The sequence below is a fragment of the Anser anser genome (assembly GCF_964211835.1).
Source record: "Anser anser genome assembly, chromosome: 20".
Taxonomy (NCBI): Eukaryota; Metazoa; Chordata; class Aves; order Anseriformes; family Anatidae; genus Anser; species Anser anser.
In genome coordinates, this window is record NC_139741.1 from 3,592,564 (window position 1) to 3,604,457 (window position 11,894).

Sequence of the window (11,894 nt, forward strand, 5' to 3'; positions counted from 1 at the left end):
TCATTGTCTCAATATAACATAGGAAAGTCTTGATTTCAGGCAAGGGTCATTTTTAAGTATTCCTAAATAACTGTGTAAAAAGACACGATGGGGAAAAGCATTATCATCAGAACATGTAATAATATAGGCTCAGGATGATAACCAGCTTTTATTTTTTACATACAAAAATTGACTCAACAGAAGACTTACATTTTTTTCTTTGATTCACTTCTCCGCTTTGATATCTGACTATTTCCAAAATGTGTTCCAGTGAAATACAGTGGGGTTCACTAGATCACAGTGATAACTGTTAGGTAACAAACATGAATCAAAAACCATAATTTGGGTTGAAGACCGTCTTTTTAAACTAAAATCAATCTACCAGAACAATTCTTACTGTGTAATCGCTTTCAGTATTCCTCGAAGAACTTTGTAACTCATTAATTGTTGGCTTTCTTTTGGAGGAAAGCAGGGTCCACGTTCTGTCACGTACGCATAAGGAAATCTAAGCACCCAGAGTCCATCAGCTGGAAGGGTTATTTCCTGTTTCTCAGGGTAAAATACAGGGCAAGGTGGTGGCCCTGGCTGAACCTGAAAACAAAAAGGAAATGGGTAGATAATTAGACATCATTAGAATAAAAACTTAAGAGACGACTGAATCCAAGGAAGTCTGTTAAGTCTCTAAGTCTTGCCTACAGTCAAGATCTTACCCACTTCAGCACATCCCAGGACACCACTGTGCCACTACCATGAGCCATCCACAAGATTCCATTTCTACCATTGACAAGATGCTGAATTTAAGGCTGCAGATGTGGCTGTCATTGGTAAAACCTTAACACAAACACAAGCCATGCCCCTCCAACGCACTAAACACTGCGTTATCAGGGGATTTCCAGTACTGTAGCACAGATGTGCCTGAACCATTAACTAAACCCATGTGCTGAAGGATTTCAGCAACATCTAATATAGGTCATGTATAATTCATATTAAAAGATTGAGAAAGCCTTATTCACATTAGCAACTGACATGTGGAACCTACAATGCATAGCCTAACAGATTTTCCAAGTAAAAACACACCCTTAGGAGTCATAAGGTGTGATATAGGTGTGACCTGGGAACAGAAAAGTAAGTATCAGCATAAACAAAACCTTCAATTCCTGCCTCAGTTCCAAACAATAACATGATAGACTGCTAATGGCATTAATTTTCTTCCACTGCATCCCACTCTCCTCTAAAAAAGATAAATTGAAACGCTCCCTGGGGAGTCAGATGGCTGACAGTTTTCACACACAAAACCTCAGAGATTAGCAAGGCAGGAGGACAAGAACAAAATTAAGCAACTGCTGAACTAAATTGCATGTTTTTATAATACTGGTGGAATTTTGGCTGTTGGGAGTCACATTTCAGTCAGTATTCTTCCTTTAACTTCTAAGAAGAAACAGGTTCATACCTGATTAGTTGAAGATTTCCCATAAAAGAAGCCAATTCCGTTGCTTTGTGATTCCGTATTAAGGATCTTGTAGCACTTCTCGAACAGCTAGAAGGGCTACAAGATGTTCCAAATCTGCTTCCCCTCCCACCGTTCATATGGAACGCATTTGGTACTGACTCAGTGACAGTACCATACAACGAGCACCGATATGATTTCTTGCCATATTCTAACAAATAATGACCACCTATGTACACACTATTTCATACAGCAGTAATTGAAGGATGATACACCTGCCCATATGTTACAGCCTTAAAAAAAAAGCATAAGTGGAGGTTTTTCCTCCATTTCTTTAATATACACTTGAAATCAGGAAAAAGACCCTCCAAGTCAGCGAAAAAAAAAAAACACAACACTTTTTCACCTCCTAAATTCAAATGGTAACAAATAATAATAACAAGTCTCAGCAATGAGTCACTGCTTTTCTCTGACTTTTAATATTATTAATTTAATTCTTACAGTCGTTGCTCACTGGACATCTTTTTTAAAAAATAAATTACCTTTTTTTCCCAATCTGAGCAAATGTGATTAATTCACTCTTTATAAAATATATATTTTTAAAAACTTACTTTATATAAAGTGTAAAGCTGGCATAAGCCAATCCTGAAGTTTAAAAAAAAAATACCTGTTTACAAAACAGATACTTCGGGCGCTTTTTGCGACTACTGCTTTGGAGAACTTGACTGCAGTTGTTTTGGGTTGGAAAGAGCTCCTTGTTGCACCCCGCTGCCACCCTTTGCCTATCACCTTTGTGCCTTCCAGTCCTGCAGTCAATGCTGCAACGCTCAACGTTCCCTCTGCAGTGACCACATTCCCTTTTGCATTTCTTACCTGAGGCGTCAATGTTATTTGCAGCGGAGCATCCGGAACCACCACAAAGAGTCTCATGAACTGAGCGTAATGTGGCTTGAGCCCTCGCCCCTGAGTCGACGACAGGATGTAGAGCGGCATGTCAGAATTGAGGGCTTTGATGGCGGATTCCTTTGGCCCCCCGCCCATCACTTTCATGACCTTATCGGGTCCTGAACACATGAACCTCCTACCACGTGCATCTTCATATTCAAATCCTACGAAAGCTCGAGCGATGTCATCTCTCCGTCTCCCTCTTCCCATCACAACTGCGCTTCTCTTTGCAGGAATGGCCTTGTTAGGTGCAGGCCAAGAATTGGTATCTAAATCTCCTTCATCTTCAGTTCTCGTCCTGATGACAATGTCCCAAGGCATTAAATAGTTTGTTCCCGGGATAAAGCCTTGTTGGTCTAGGCCCGTGTGGAAGTTATAAGCCTTAGCAGGCCCCAGCTTAACCAGTGACCAACTGGAGAATTTGGGCAAGAGGCCCTTGGGGCAGTTAGAGTGGAGCATCCCAGGGAGGTACTCGACAGTGGATGCCTGGCGATCTACCAGGCTCGGCCTTTTCTCACTTTTGGAGTCCCCACTCTGCCCGTGACTTTCGGCATTGTCCCCTCCACCCTGGGCGTCAGGCGGGTAAGTGCCCAAGCTGCCCGTCGACTGACCCAGGCTGAGGGCCAAGCTCAGACCTGTGCTTTCTCCCTGAGTCTGAGGTTCTTTTTCTTTTAGTTTCTCAATCTCGCCTTCCGGAGGGGCAGGCGAGGACTCGTCCCTAGCAGGTGCAGGGTCAGGTGTGCTTGGCTGAAACACAGGAAAATTGATGTGCTCCAGTTTCCCACAGCATTTTTCTTCCAGCAGCTATGGAAAAGAAAACGCGGTTAACTTTCTAATTTGTCTCTGGCACAAGCGAATTTAGAGTCACAGTATTTAGCAGGTACAATTAAGGCTCAAGAGGCGTGTGCTATGTGTGAATCGAAGGGGCAATGGGAGAACAGCCCAGGTACGATGGGCTTAAAATTCACGTGAACCGCTACACACGAAGGTCCTCCTGTCGACATGGAGTGGTGCAGACTGAAATTGCCCACGCAGCCCATCAGGCAAAGAATTCCTGCTCCCAAGAATCTCTTCCCCAAGCACCATTCACAACTTGATAAAGTTAAGAGGAAACTCATCTGTGGCCGTACATCTGAGTACAGACCTTGCTGATGAAGCAAAGCACTGCTTGACACAAAAACAGAGACTTAATAGTTACCTGGTAGAAGTCATAATTTGCTGCTTTGATATCAAAGGGGTCGTCCCGAGGAGCTTGTTTCCTTCCACAGTTACAGGCACCAGTGGAACGAGCCCGGCTGTTGTGGTACAGGATTGGAGGATTTCTGTCTGCTTCTGGCTTCTCACCTAAAAGGGAAATCAATCAAACCCCAGATAAATCACTCACTAGTTCAAGAGATTCTTTGATTCCCTTAATTCACTGCCTCCTCCTTGCTGATAAGTAATTTTACATACATATATAGCAACTCCTTCTCTCTTTCCCACTTTGTATAAAAGGTTCCAGTGTAGATTTTACCACTCAACTGAATCTGCTTTGCTTTTAGAAGCTTTCTAAGAGGCATAAAGACATCTTCAGCCTGCAATACGTATTTCAGTTTTCTATTCCTTGATTGAACTCTATCAAGCTATTAAAAAGGAAGTGGAGGGCACTTTTACTCTCCTGGAAATATTTTTCTTTCTGTTCACTATTTCTTATTAGAAGAACTCCCGTGTAACACCTCCAATCAGCAATTGAGAATCAAAGTTACTACTAACAGCAAACTTGTTCCTAAACATTGCTCAATAGAAGTGGGGTCGTGGTGTCTGTCTTACATAGCATTTAGAGGATGCAAGGGCATAAAGCCATGAGAACAGTTATTGGAGATTACGCCTTTATAACACTGACAAAAAAAACAGTCCCCTACCATCTGTGGTTTCTCTGATGTCCTAGTCCTACGCGATGCAAACGCATCGTATACAGTCCCAGCCCGTGCAATGAGCTGCAGAGGATGAGCCTGAATTGGTCACGGAAGCTAGACTGCCTCCAAATCAGAATGATCCTTCCTGGCTGTGAGTGGGCATCTCAGCAGGGCAACGTAGAAGAAACCTGCACAACAGCTCTGCTGTAATTAGTGCCACTCAAGGAGGATGAAGCTTTAGTGGCGCCAAGCTTCCACATTCACGTCCTTCCCATGTTTTCATCTTCCATAAACACGCAGGAGCTGGTGCTCTCACCCTGAGACGTGACATTTTAAAACAGGTACAAAATTAAACCACGAGAATCAATCCCAACCGAGCTTCTTTACCTGCTTTCGGGAGCAGATGAAACTTGTGCACGCAGTGCTGGTCAGTTAAGCTGCGCTCCTCGCACAGCTGATGCCCGTTGCTCCAGAACTTGTAACAGTCCTCGTTGAGCTGCATGGCGTACTTGTGGAAGGCTGGGCCGCGCGCATGCTGGCTGTACACACGCAGGGCCTGCGCCAGCTGATTCTTATGGACCGTCATGGTGTAATTGTGGGGCAGGTTGGACTGATAGGCGCTGTGGGCCATGGGGAGGGCTTTCTGGCAACGGTTTTCAGAGAATTTGGTGTCTATATCTAAATAGCCTTCCAAGACTTTGATGCTGCCCATGATTTTGGAGCTCAGTTCCCCAGTGAGAGAAGTCGGGTCATCGTCTTTGCCTTCGATGGTCACCTCGTACAGCTTTAGAGCCGCAGCGACCCACTTCTGGTAGGTTGGGAGCTCAAAGTGAGAGGGCTGCGGGTTCCTCCCCACGCTGTCGTCAAAGCCCTTCTTGCTGAGCACCAGCTCCACGTGCTGCCACAAGAACTCCTTGAGGGTGCAGTCCACCAGCTGCCCAGAGGAGCTGGAGCTGCTGCTGCTGCTCTCTGCGTAGAAGGACAGCTGCTGCCTGCCGTGGCGCATCATCTGATACCTCCTGGGTCCCGACAGGGTGGGAGCCAGCAGCGAGTCCGTCTCCCTCATGGTGCAGTTGCTCCTGAGCTGATCGAGCAGCATGGCCACAGGATCCTCGCCGTCCTGGGCCCCGCCAGCCACGATGTACACAAAGGCCTGGTTGGCGGGCACGGTGAAGAGGCAGTTGATGCTCTGGTTGGTCAGCACCCTGCTCTTGCGGAAGATGCGGTAGATCTGGTCCTCCAGGGCGTGCTGCAACCTCCTCTTGGGGGAGTGCTTCTTGGGGGGCGGCTTTTCCAGGTGGCCGCAGGGGTCCTGGCCCCTGCTTGGGAGCGGATCCACCTTCAGCGCCCCGTTGAGCTGAAAGAGGAAGAGGAGGCGCGGCGGGCAGGGCCTGCAGTTCAGCTTCCACTCCTTGCCGACCGGGCAGTCCTTGATGGCAGCCTTCAGGGAGGGCAGCACCTTCTGCCGCAGCCCGTCCAGCGCCCTGAAGACGCGGTCGTAGGTGATGTCAAAGGAGCAGGTGGGGTGCACCAGCAGCAGGATGTGGCAGACGGAGAAGAGGTAGAGGAGGCTCAGGCAGTGCAGCTTCTCCTGGTGCTTCCAGAACTCGTGAGCCTCGGCGTGGGGCAGCGGCCCGGGCCCTCCGGCCGCGCTTTCCCTGCTCTCAGCAGCCGCCAGGTCCCCGCAGGCCTTCAGCAGCTGCGGCGTGTCGCAGATGGAGGTGAGCACCAGGTAGAGCACCCTGCTCTCCTGGCTGTAGTACGCCTGCAGCTGGTTGTAGTCCTTGGCCGCCGGCTCGCCCTCCGGCCCAGCGGCATCTCCAGCCTCCTCGGGGTCGGCCGGCTCGAAGAGGGGGAAGACCTGCCGGTCGCACACGGTGCTCACCAGGGCCGCCTTCTCGGAGCACAGCTGCAGCGCCGTCTTCCCGAAGATGCCCACCACGCACACCTCCTCCTCGCCGGGGGACGAAGGGGACGGCCCCGGCCCCGCAGCCGCCGCCCCCCCGCCGCTCCCCTCGGCGCCGGCCGCGGCCGCCAGCAGCAGCTCCCGCAGGCTCACCGGCCCCGGCAGCGGCATGGCCCGGCTCGGCACGGCCCGGCACGGCTCCGATCGGCCCGGCACGGCCCGGCCCCGCGCCTGCGCCGAGGCCGAGGCGGAGCCTGCGCCCCGCACGCCCGGCGGGAAGCGGAAAGGGGGGTGGGGGAAATGCGGGCAGGTGGTGCCGCCCCCCCACGGGCTGGATTTGGGGTCCAAGGCCGGGGCAGCCCGCAGGGGGTACCCGCAGTGCCAGGAGTGCCGCCTGGTTCCTCTCCCGATGCTCGCCAAAGGCTCGGGGCAGCCGCAGAGGGCTGGCAGCCCGTGCCGCAGCTGGGTCGCTGCTGTGCCACCGCACCCAGGGGCTTAGTCAGAGAATCCTTAGGGGTGGAAGAGACCACCAAGATCATCTGGTCCAGCCATCACCCTACCACCAGTGTCCAGTAAGGTCTGCCCTGAGCCTCCTCTTCTCCAGACTAAACACCCGCAGTTCCCTTGGCCGCTCCTCACAGGACGTGTGGTCCAGGCCCTTCACCAGCTTCGTGGCCCTTCTCTGGATGCGTTTGTAGTGTCTCGCTGTCCTTCTTGTATGGAGGGGCCCAAAACTGAACGCAGCACTCGAGGTGCGGCCTCACCAGAGCAGAGTACAAGGGGACAATCGCCTTCCTGGCCCTGCTGGCCCCACTATTCCTGACAAAACCAGGATGCCGTTGGACTTACACAAAGTGGTGGCTCTCTGGAAAGCAGCCTCAAGGTCTGCTGAAGGCAAGTCCTTGTCCTGAGCAGGGGGAAGCTGTGGGGCTGGCACCTCATGTGTCTGCCACTGGTGGGGAACTCATCACACCACTCTAGGAGCCGTCCCCTTACTTGCATCAAAGCAGCGCAGTTCTTGTAACACAACAGCTGGTCAGACACCAGCCCAAAGTGACACACATCACAAGTACACTCTTAATCACGTCATTGAATTGTCTGTGGGAAGTTGTAGGCTCTCACTTTAATAACACTGCTTAACTGCTTTTCTTTGGATTTACACAATTACCATCGAGATCCTTGTTACAAAAAAATGTAAAAGCAATATTGAATGTCAATAAACAAGCACACGTTTATATTACAAGCAGAATCAATGCCAGGAACGTTACAGTCCCTGCTTCAGCAGCAGCCAGGTCTCAAAAATCTCAGGAAATTTCACTCTTTTTTTTTCCCATTATCAGAGAAGATGGAACCAGTCTGAGACACACTGGAAATATGTTGCCTTTGAAAAAGGCAGATTTCCGATAAGAGCGTTTTCAAAATGCCCCCTTCTCAAATGTACTGCATTTACTTACAGATTCATTGTCTGTGTGACATAAAAATTGGATTCAAGTGGCTTCCTGACCACAAACGAAAAATACATTATTCCATAAACCTACTTCTGTTCATCAAAGCTGCTTGCAGCACTCAGCCGGGCTGGTGAAGGACTTTTTGGATGAGCCATCTGGTAAAACAAGAACAGGGTCAGATCTTGGAAAATGAACTCAGTACTAATTGCTACTAAGATAAAATATAATTCTTAACTGACACTTCATAAAAGAAAACAGACATGGCCAATCCTCAAGACATTATAAACCCTCAGATTTTGTCCTCCTGGAAACTGGAACTCTGATGTTGGACATAGCACTGAAAGCACGAGAATGGCCATCAAAAAAGCAACTTTTCTTCTTAGCAAGGTCAAATAACTAAAGATGGGGAAGGGCATTTCCATCCTGCAGTTTCCTTACCATTAAAATGGGACTCAGTAGAACCAGAACCCCTCTTTGTGGGTACTTGGCACTTTTGGATGAGAATTATGGAGAGATTACCTAACATATACCAACGGCACTGCATCGTAAGACAAAAGTCAGTATGCAACTGTATGGATTTTAAGGCCAGCTCATCGTTACAAACACATCACAACTTGCCTGAAATTTGCGCCGTAGTGCCTGTGTCATTATTGGTGTCAACCCGGTCCCACACTCAATGTTTTCTTTATTGTTTAGTGGAGTGCCACCCGGACTTCTGAAAAGATTGGGAACAAGGGGAATTAGTTCTCTAATTAAATTAGTTCTCTAATTTCAGTTACAAAACCAGACCAAGAACAGAATGGGGCTTACCTTTGTATATTGACCTTCTTAAGATGTTTTCGAAGATCTAACTGATTTTTAGGTGGGGTACTACTGGAAAAAATGTTAAAATGAAACTTTTTCCACTGTGTAAATAGTGTTCATCATTGTTCTGAACAGAAAAATCTGTTCTGAACAAAAAAAAATCTAACAACAAAGAAAGGAAGAAAGTGTCTTACGTTAAGGAGTTTGTAATGTGAGCTGATGGCTTGGATTTACATCTCAGACTAACACTTTGTAAATCTGAGACTGTAATTAATGCCCTGCGTGTCTTCACTGGTGATCCTGCCTGGAGTTAGAAAAGAAATGTTACCACAGATAAACTTGAGAAGGCCTCGCTGATCCGAGATCTATTTAATATTGATATTCTGAGAGATTTCTATGCGTAGGGTTTTTATGCTTTTTTGCATCCTGAAGATTTTGATGCACCTTGGACAAAGATAGGGTTTATTTAAAAAACAAAACTTCTGCAAACAAGATTTTGGATAGGCAAAAGAAGGTGCAAAATATATTGATAACACAGACATAAAGCTACACGCCCTTAATGTAAAATTAGACCTGTCCTGCACATCAGCTGACATTAGTCACTTGATTTCTTCATTTCAAATGCCCACATGCAGAATTAGAAGATTCCTTAAACCTGATCCCTGAGTTTTTACAAGAGAATTCATTTATTGAAGAATTCTATGAAGTGCTAAGAAAAGCACCGTAGGAAATACACTGATTCCAGTGCAGAGCTGGCCCCAATACACCATTTATCCATATATCCTCTGGTTTACCTTGTCCATTCTCAGGTTGCTCTCCGTTTTCTTAAGTTTTACATTCAGGAGATCTTTGAGAGTGATCTGCATTGGCACATCCTTTTTTCGTGATGGCTCCTGAAAATAAAAGGTGGTTGGAAGGGCAGTTAGGATCAGCAAGCGACCCATCCTTCACGACGACACGCGTTCCCGATGAACTGGGTCCAAAGAACCCAGCCGGGAGTGCAGAAACAGAAGAACCTTCTTACTCCCTACCAGAAGCGCTTTAGAGCCGTTGCCCCGTTTGAGGAGGAGAGGTGCTGGAGACAGTTTTGGTGGAGGCAGTGGTGGTGGTGGTGGAGGAGGAGGAGGCGGAGGGGGTGCAGACACAGGCTGCAGCTGTACTGCAGGAGGCACGCACGTGGATGACAGCGGGTCCATCTGCGTTTGTACAGGAGCACCCAGCATTGTTTTATTGCACTTCTGACAAATAGAATTTTCTGAAGACGAATTCACAACTCCATTCATCTGAAAATATAAACAAACAAGAGAATATTAAATCCACTGATAAGAGCAGGTAGAATTTAAGAGAAAGGAGCTTGTGGCTTCATTTGATCCAGAAGACATAGATGCCCTCTTAGGATGCTCACCAGAAAACCAGTTCCCTTTAGCCATCAAGTAACTGCAGCTTAGTAATGCTGAATGTGAAGAGGTGAAGCACTCCCCGGAGAGGAGGTCTTGATTTTCTCCTCACTGACCACAGACCCCTACACAAGCAAACATTACCCTGCCCCAAAGGGATTGACACTGACCTGGAGCATTCCCTGTAGTCTGGAAAATTCAGTTTCCAATTTTTCCAGCTGCTCTCTGAATGTGTTTAGCTCCCTTAAGTAGATTTGTGATGGAAATATCGTCTCTTTAACTACCTTAAAACTCTGAGCATAAAAAGAAACAAAATGAATATTTTCAGTTATATTTCCAGATACAGAGGCCTGACTACTGATGTAAGTTCTGTCACAGGGTCTTCTCACTGAGGTCAACAGAAAGGCACAACATGAAGATACACAGTTTCAACAAATACTTCCTTGGCAGGAACCCAAGGAGCGACTTCCTCAAGAAAGCCTTTTAACTTAATCCAGTAATTCTAAGCTGTAATTCACATTTGACGTGAAAAGTGAACACGGTCACCTCTGCTATTGAAGACTGCAACCCCTGACACTGCAAATCCTGCTGACGCTGCCATATACAATTTCACATAAGTGTTTAATGTCTATGGTGGCCTTAGACATTTTCTCATAGTTATTCCTTCACCAATAAACACCATATATATATTTAGATGTTTCAACAGACATAATTAAGTTTACAGCTTAGTTTTCAAATTTGACATATCTTGCATTGAGTTCTAAGGCTGACCTCACACACTAGAAAAAACAAAAAAGCATAAAACTTACCTGTGCAACAGTGTTCTGGCACCAGCAATACAGAAACGACACCGTTGTTGTAAGAGGTTTTACCATGTTTTTTACACTGGGCAAGGCTATTGACCAGCGTGAGGATGGATGGCTTGGGACAGAGGATGGGTCCAGCGGAAGATCACCTGCTGACCTGGAACAGAATAGTTCAGAATGAGGTCATAATTATATTCCTATTTAAATATTTATAGTTTCAGTCTTTGAAAAAAGATAACAGTGAGCAAATTACAACTACTAGCAACAGCAGGTGCCAGCATAGTAAACATGAGCACACAGGCCAGGAAAGGCTAGCAAACACTGTGAGAAGTGCTCCAGCACCAAACAGATTAAAAAAAGAAGAAATATTTCAAATCTTAACTGCTTCTCCTACACGTTAAAGTTAACAATAGATGGAGGAGTAGAAGATACACAAGCTGACACAGCTCAACAGCATCCAGGCCAGGCTCTCGGTAGCCTCCAGACGCCGTTCTGCTACCTCAGCTCCACATACCACCAGAAGCAAAGAGGGGACGCAGAAATTAAGTTAAAAAAATCAAAAATTTAGTCAAAAACGGAGCCTCTTACTGCGGCACGGCACAGCCCGAGCCGGGGGGTTTGGCAGCACCTCCTTTCCCTGTCAGGCGACATTTCGCTCTGGCTCTGGCTTTCCGTCGACGTTTGTACTTGGCCATTCCTGTCAGAAACGGAGGGATCACGGTGAGCGTGTGGAAAAAACGTGAAATTTGACGTGGGGGCGGCAATTTCGCCATATAAGGAGAAAAGGGCACGGAACGAGGGCGGTCGGGGAGGGGGCCCGGGGTCGGGGGGGGAACCGGGGGGCCGGGATCCCCGGCCCCCTGGTTCGATCCCCGGCCCCCTGGTTCCCCCCCCCGGCCCTGGTTCCCCCCCCGGCCCCGGTCCTCCCCCCGGCCCCCCCCGGCCGCCGCTCACCTCACGCCCGACGCCGCCGATTCAAACCGGGCCCCGCGCGGCGCGCAGCCAATGGGAGCGCCGCTCTCAGCCGTCCCCTCCCTTTCCCCCCGCGTAAGCCGCACGCTGATTGGTCGCTAGGAGGACGCGGGCCCCCTCCCCATAGCTCGACGGGTGAGGTGAAGGGAGATGGGGAGGGGGGGAATCGCGGGCCTGGCGCTGCTCCGCCCTCGTCATTGGGTGGAAGGGTTTGAGTCTGACCAATCAGATGCGGGATGGAGGTGGGAAAGGCCAATGGGGTGGAAAGGAGGAGGGCACGAGCACCGCGCTCCCG

At 48.3% G+C, this 11,894-nt stretch overlaps 2 protein-coding genes across 4 annotated transcripts; both read right to left on the reverse strand.

Moving 5' to 3' along the window:
- Window positions 1–129: 129 nt before the first annotated feature.
- SMG8 (SMG8 nonsense mediated mRNA decay factor) lies at window positions 130–7,120 on the reverse strand. The gene is made up of 4 exons (XM_083806294.1): window positions 4,654–7,120; window positions 3,570–3,715; window positions 2,300–3,175; window positions 130–570 (listed from the first exon to the last, which is right to left on the reverse strand). Exons 1-4 carry the CDS (start codon window positions 6,341–6,343, stop codon window positions 373–375), a joined length of 2,910 nt encoding a protein of 969 aa, XP_083662420.1. The 5' UTR covers window positions 6,344–7,120; the 3' UTR covers window positions 130–372.
- Window positions 7,121–7,261: 141 nt separating this feature from the next.
- Window positions 7,262–11,732, reverse strand: PRR11 (proline rich 11). 3 transcript variants are annotated; one of them, XM_083806318.1, is made up of 10 exons: window positions 11,582–11,732; window positions 11,216–11,324; window positions 10,631–10,784; window positions 9,992–10,114; window positions 9,456–9,707; window positions 9,219–9,317; window positions 8,619–8,728; window positions 8,431–8,493; window positions 8,239–8,335; window positions 7,262–7,775 (listed from the first exon to the last, which is right to left on the reverse strand). In XM_083806318.1, exons 2-10 carry the CDS (start codon window positions 11,320–11,322, stop codon window positions 7,707–7,709), a joined length of 1,074 nt encoding a protein of 357 aa, XP_083662444.1. In that variant the 5' UTR covers window positions 11,323–11,324; window positions 11,582–11,732; the 3' UTR covers window positions 7,262–7,706. The 3 variants fall into 3 exon arrangements, with proteins under 3 accessions (XP_083662444.1, XP_083662442.1, XP_083662443.1); XM_083806316.1 differs by lacking the exon at window positions 11,582–11,732 and having other exon boundaries at window positions 11,216–11,474; XM_083806317.1 differs by lacking the exon at window positions 11,582–11,732 and having other exon boundaries at window positions 8,431–8,490; window positions 11,216–11,473.
- Window positions 11,733–11,894: the final 162 nt, after the last annotated feature.

Coding starts and splice junctions, on each gene's coding strand:
- SMG8 (XM_083806294.1), bottom strand. CDS start 6,343: ATGCCGCTGCCGGGGCCGGTGAGCCTGCGGGAGCTGCTGCTGGCGGCC. Junction 3,716..4,653: donor TCATCTGCTCCCGAAAGCAG/GTAAAGAAGCTC, acceptor TTTCCCTTTTAG/GTGAGAAGCCAGAAGCAGAC. Junction 571..2,299: donor AAATAACATTGACGCCTCAG/GTAAGAAATGCA, acceptor TTTTGTTTTCAG/GTTCAGCCAGGGCCACCACC.
- PRR11 (XM_083806316.1), bottom strand. CDS start 11,400: ATGGCGAAATTGCCGCCCCCACGTCAAATTTCACGTTTTTTCCACACG. Junction 9,708..9,991: donor GACTACAGGGAATGCTCCAG/GTCAGTGTCAAT, acceptor TTATATTTTCAG/ATGAATGGAGTTGTGAATTC. Junction 9,318..9,455: donor ACGGCTCTAAAGCGCTTCTG/GTAGGGAGTAAG, acceptor TTTTATTTTCAG/GAGCCATCACGAAAAAAGGA.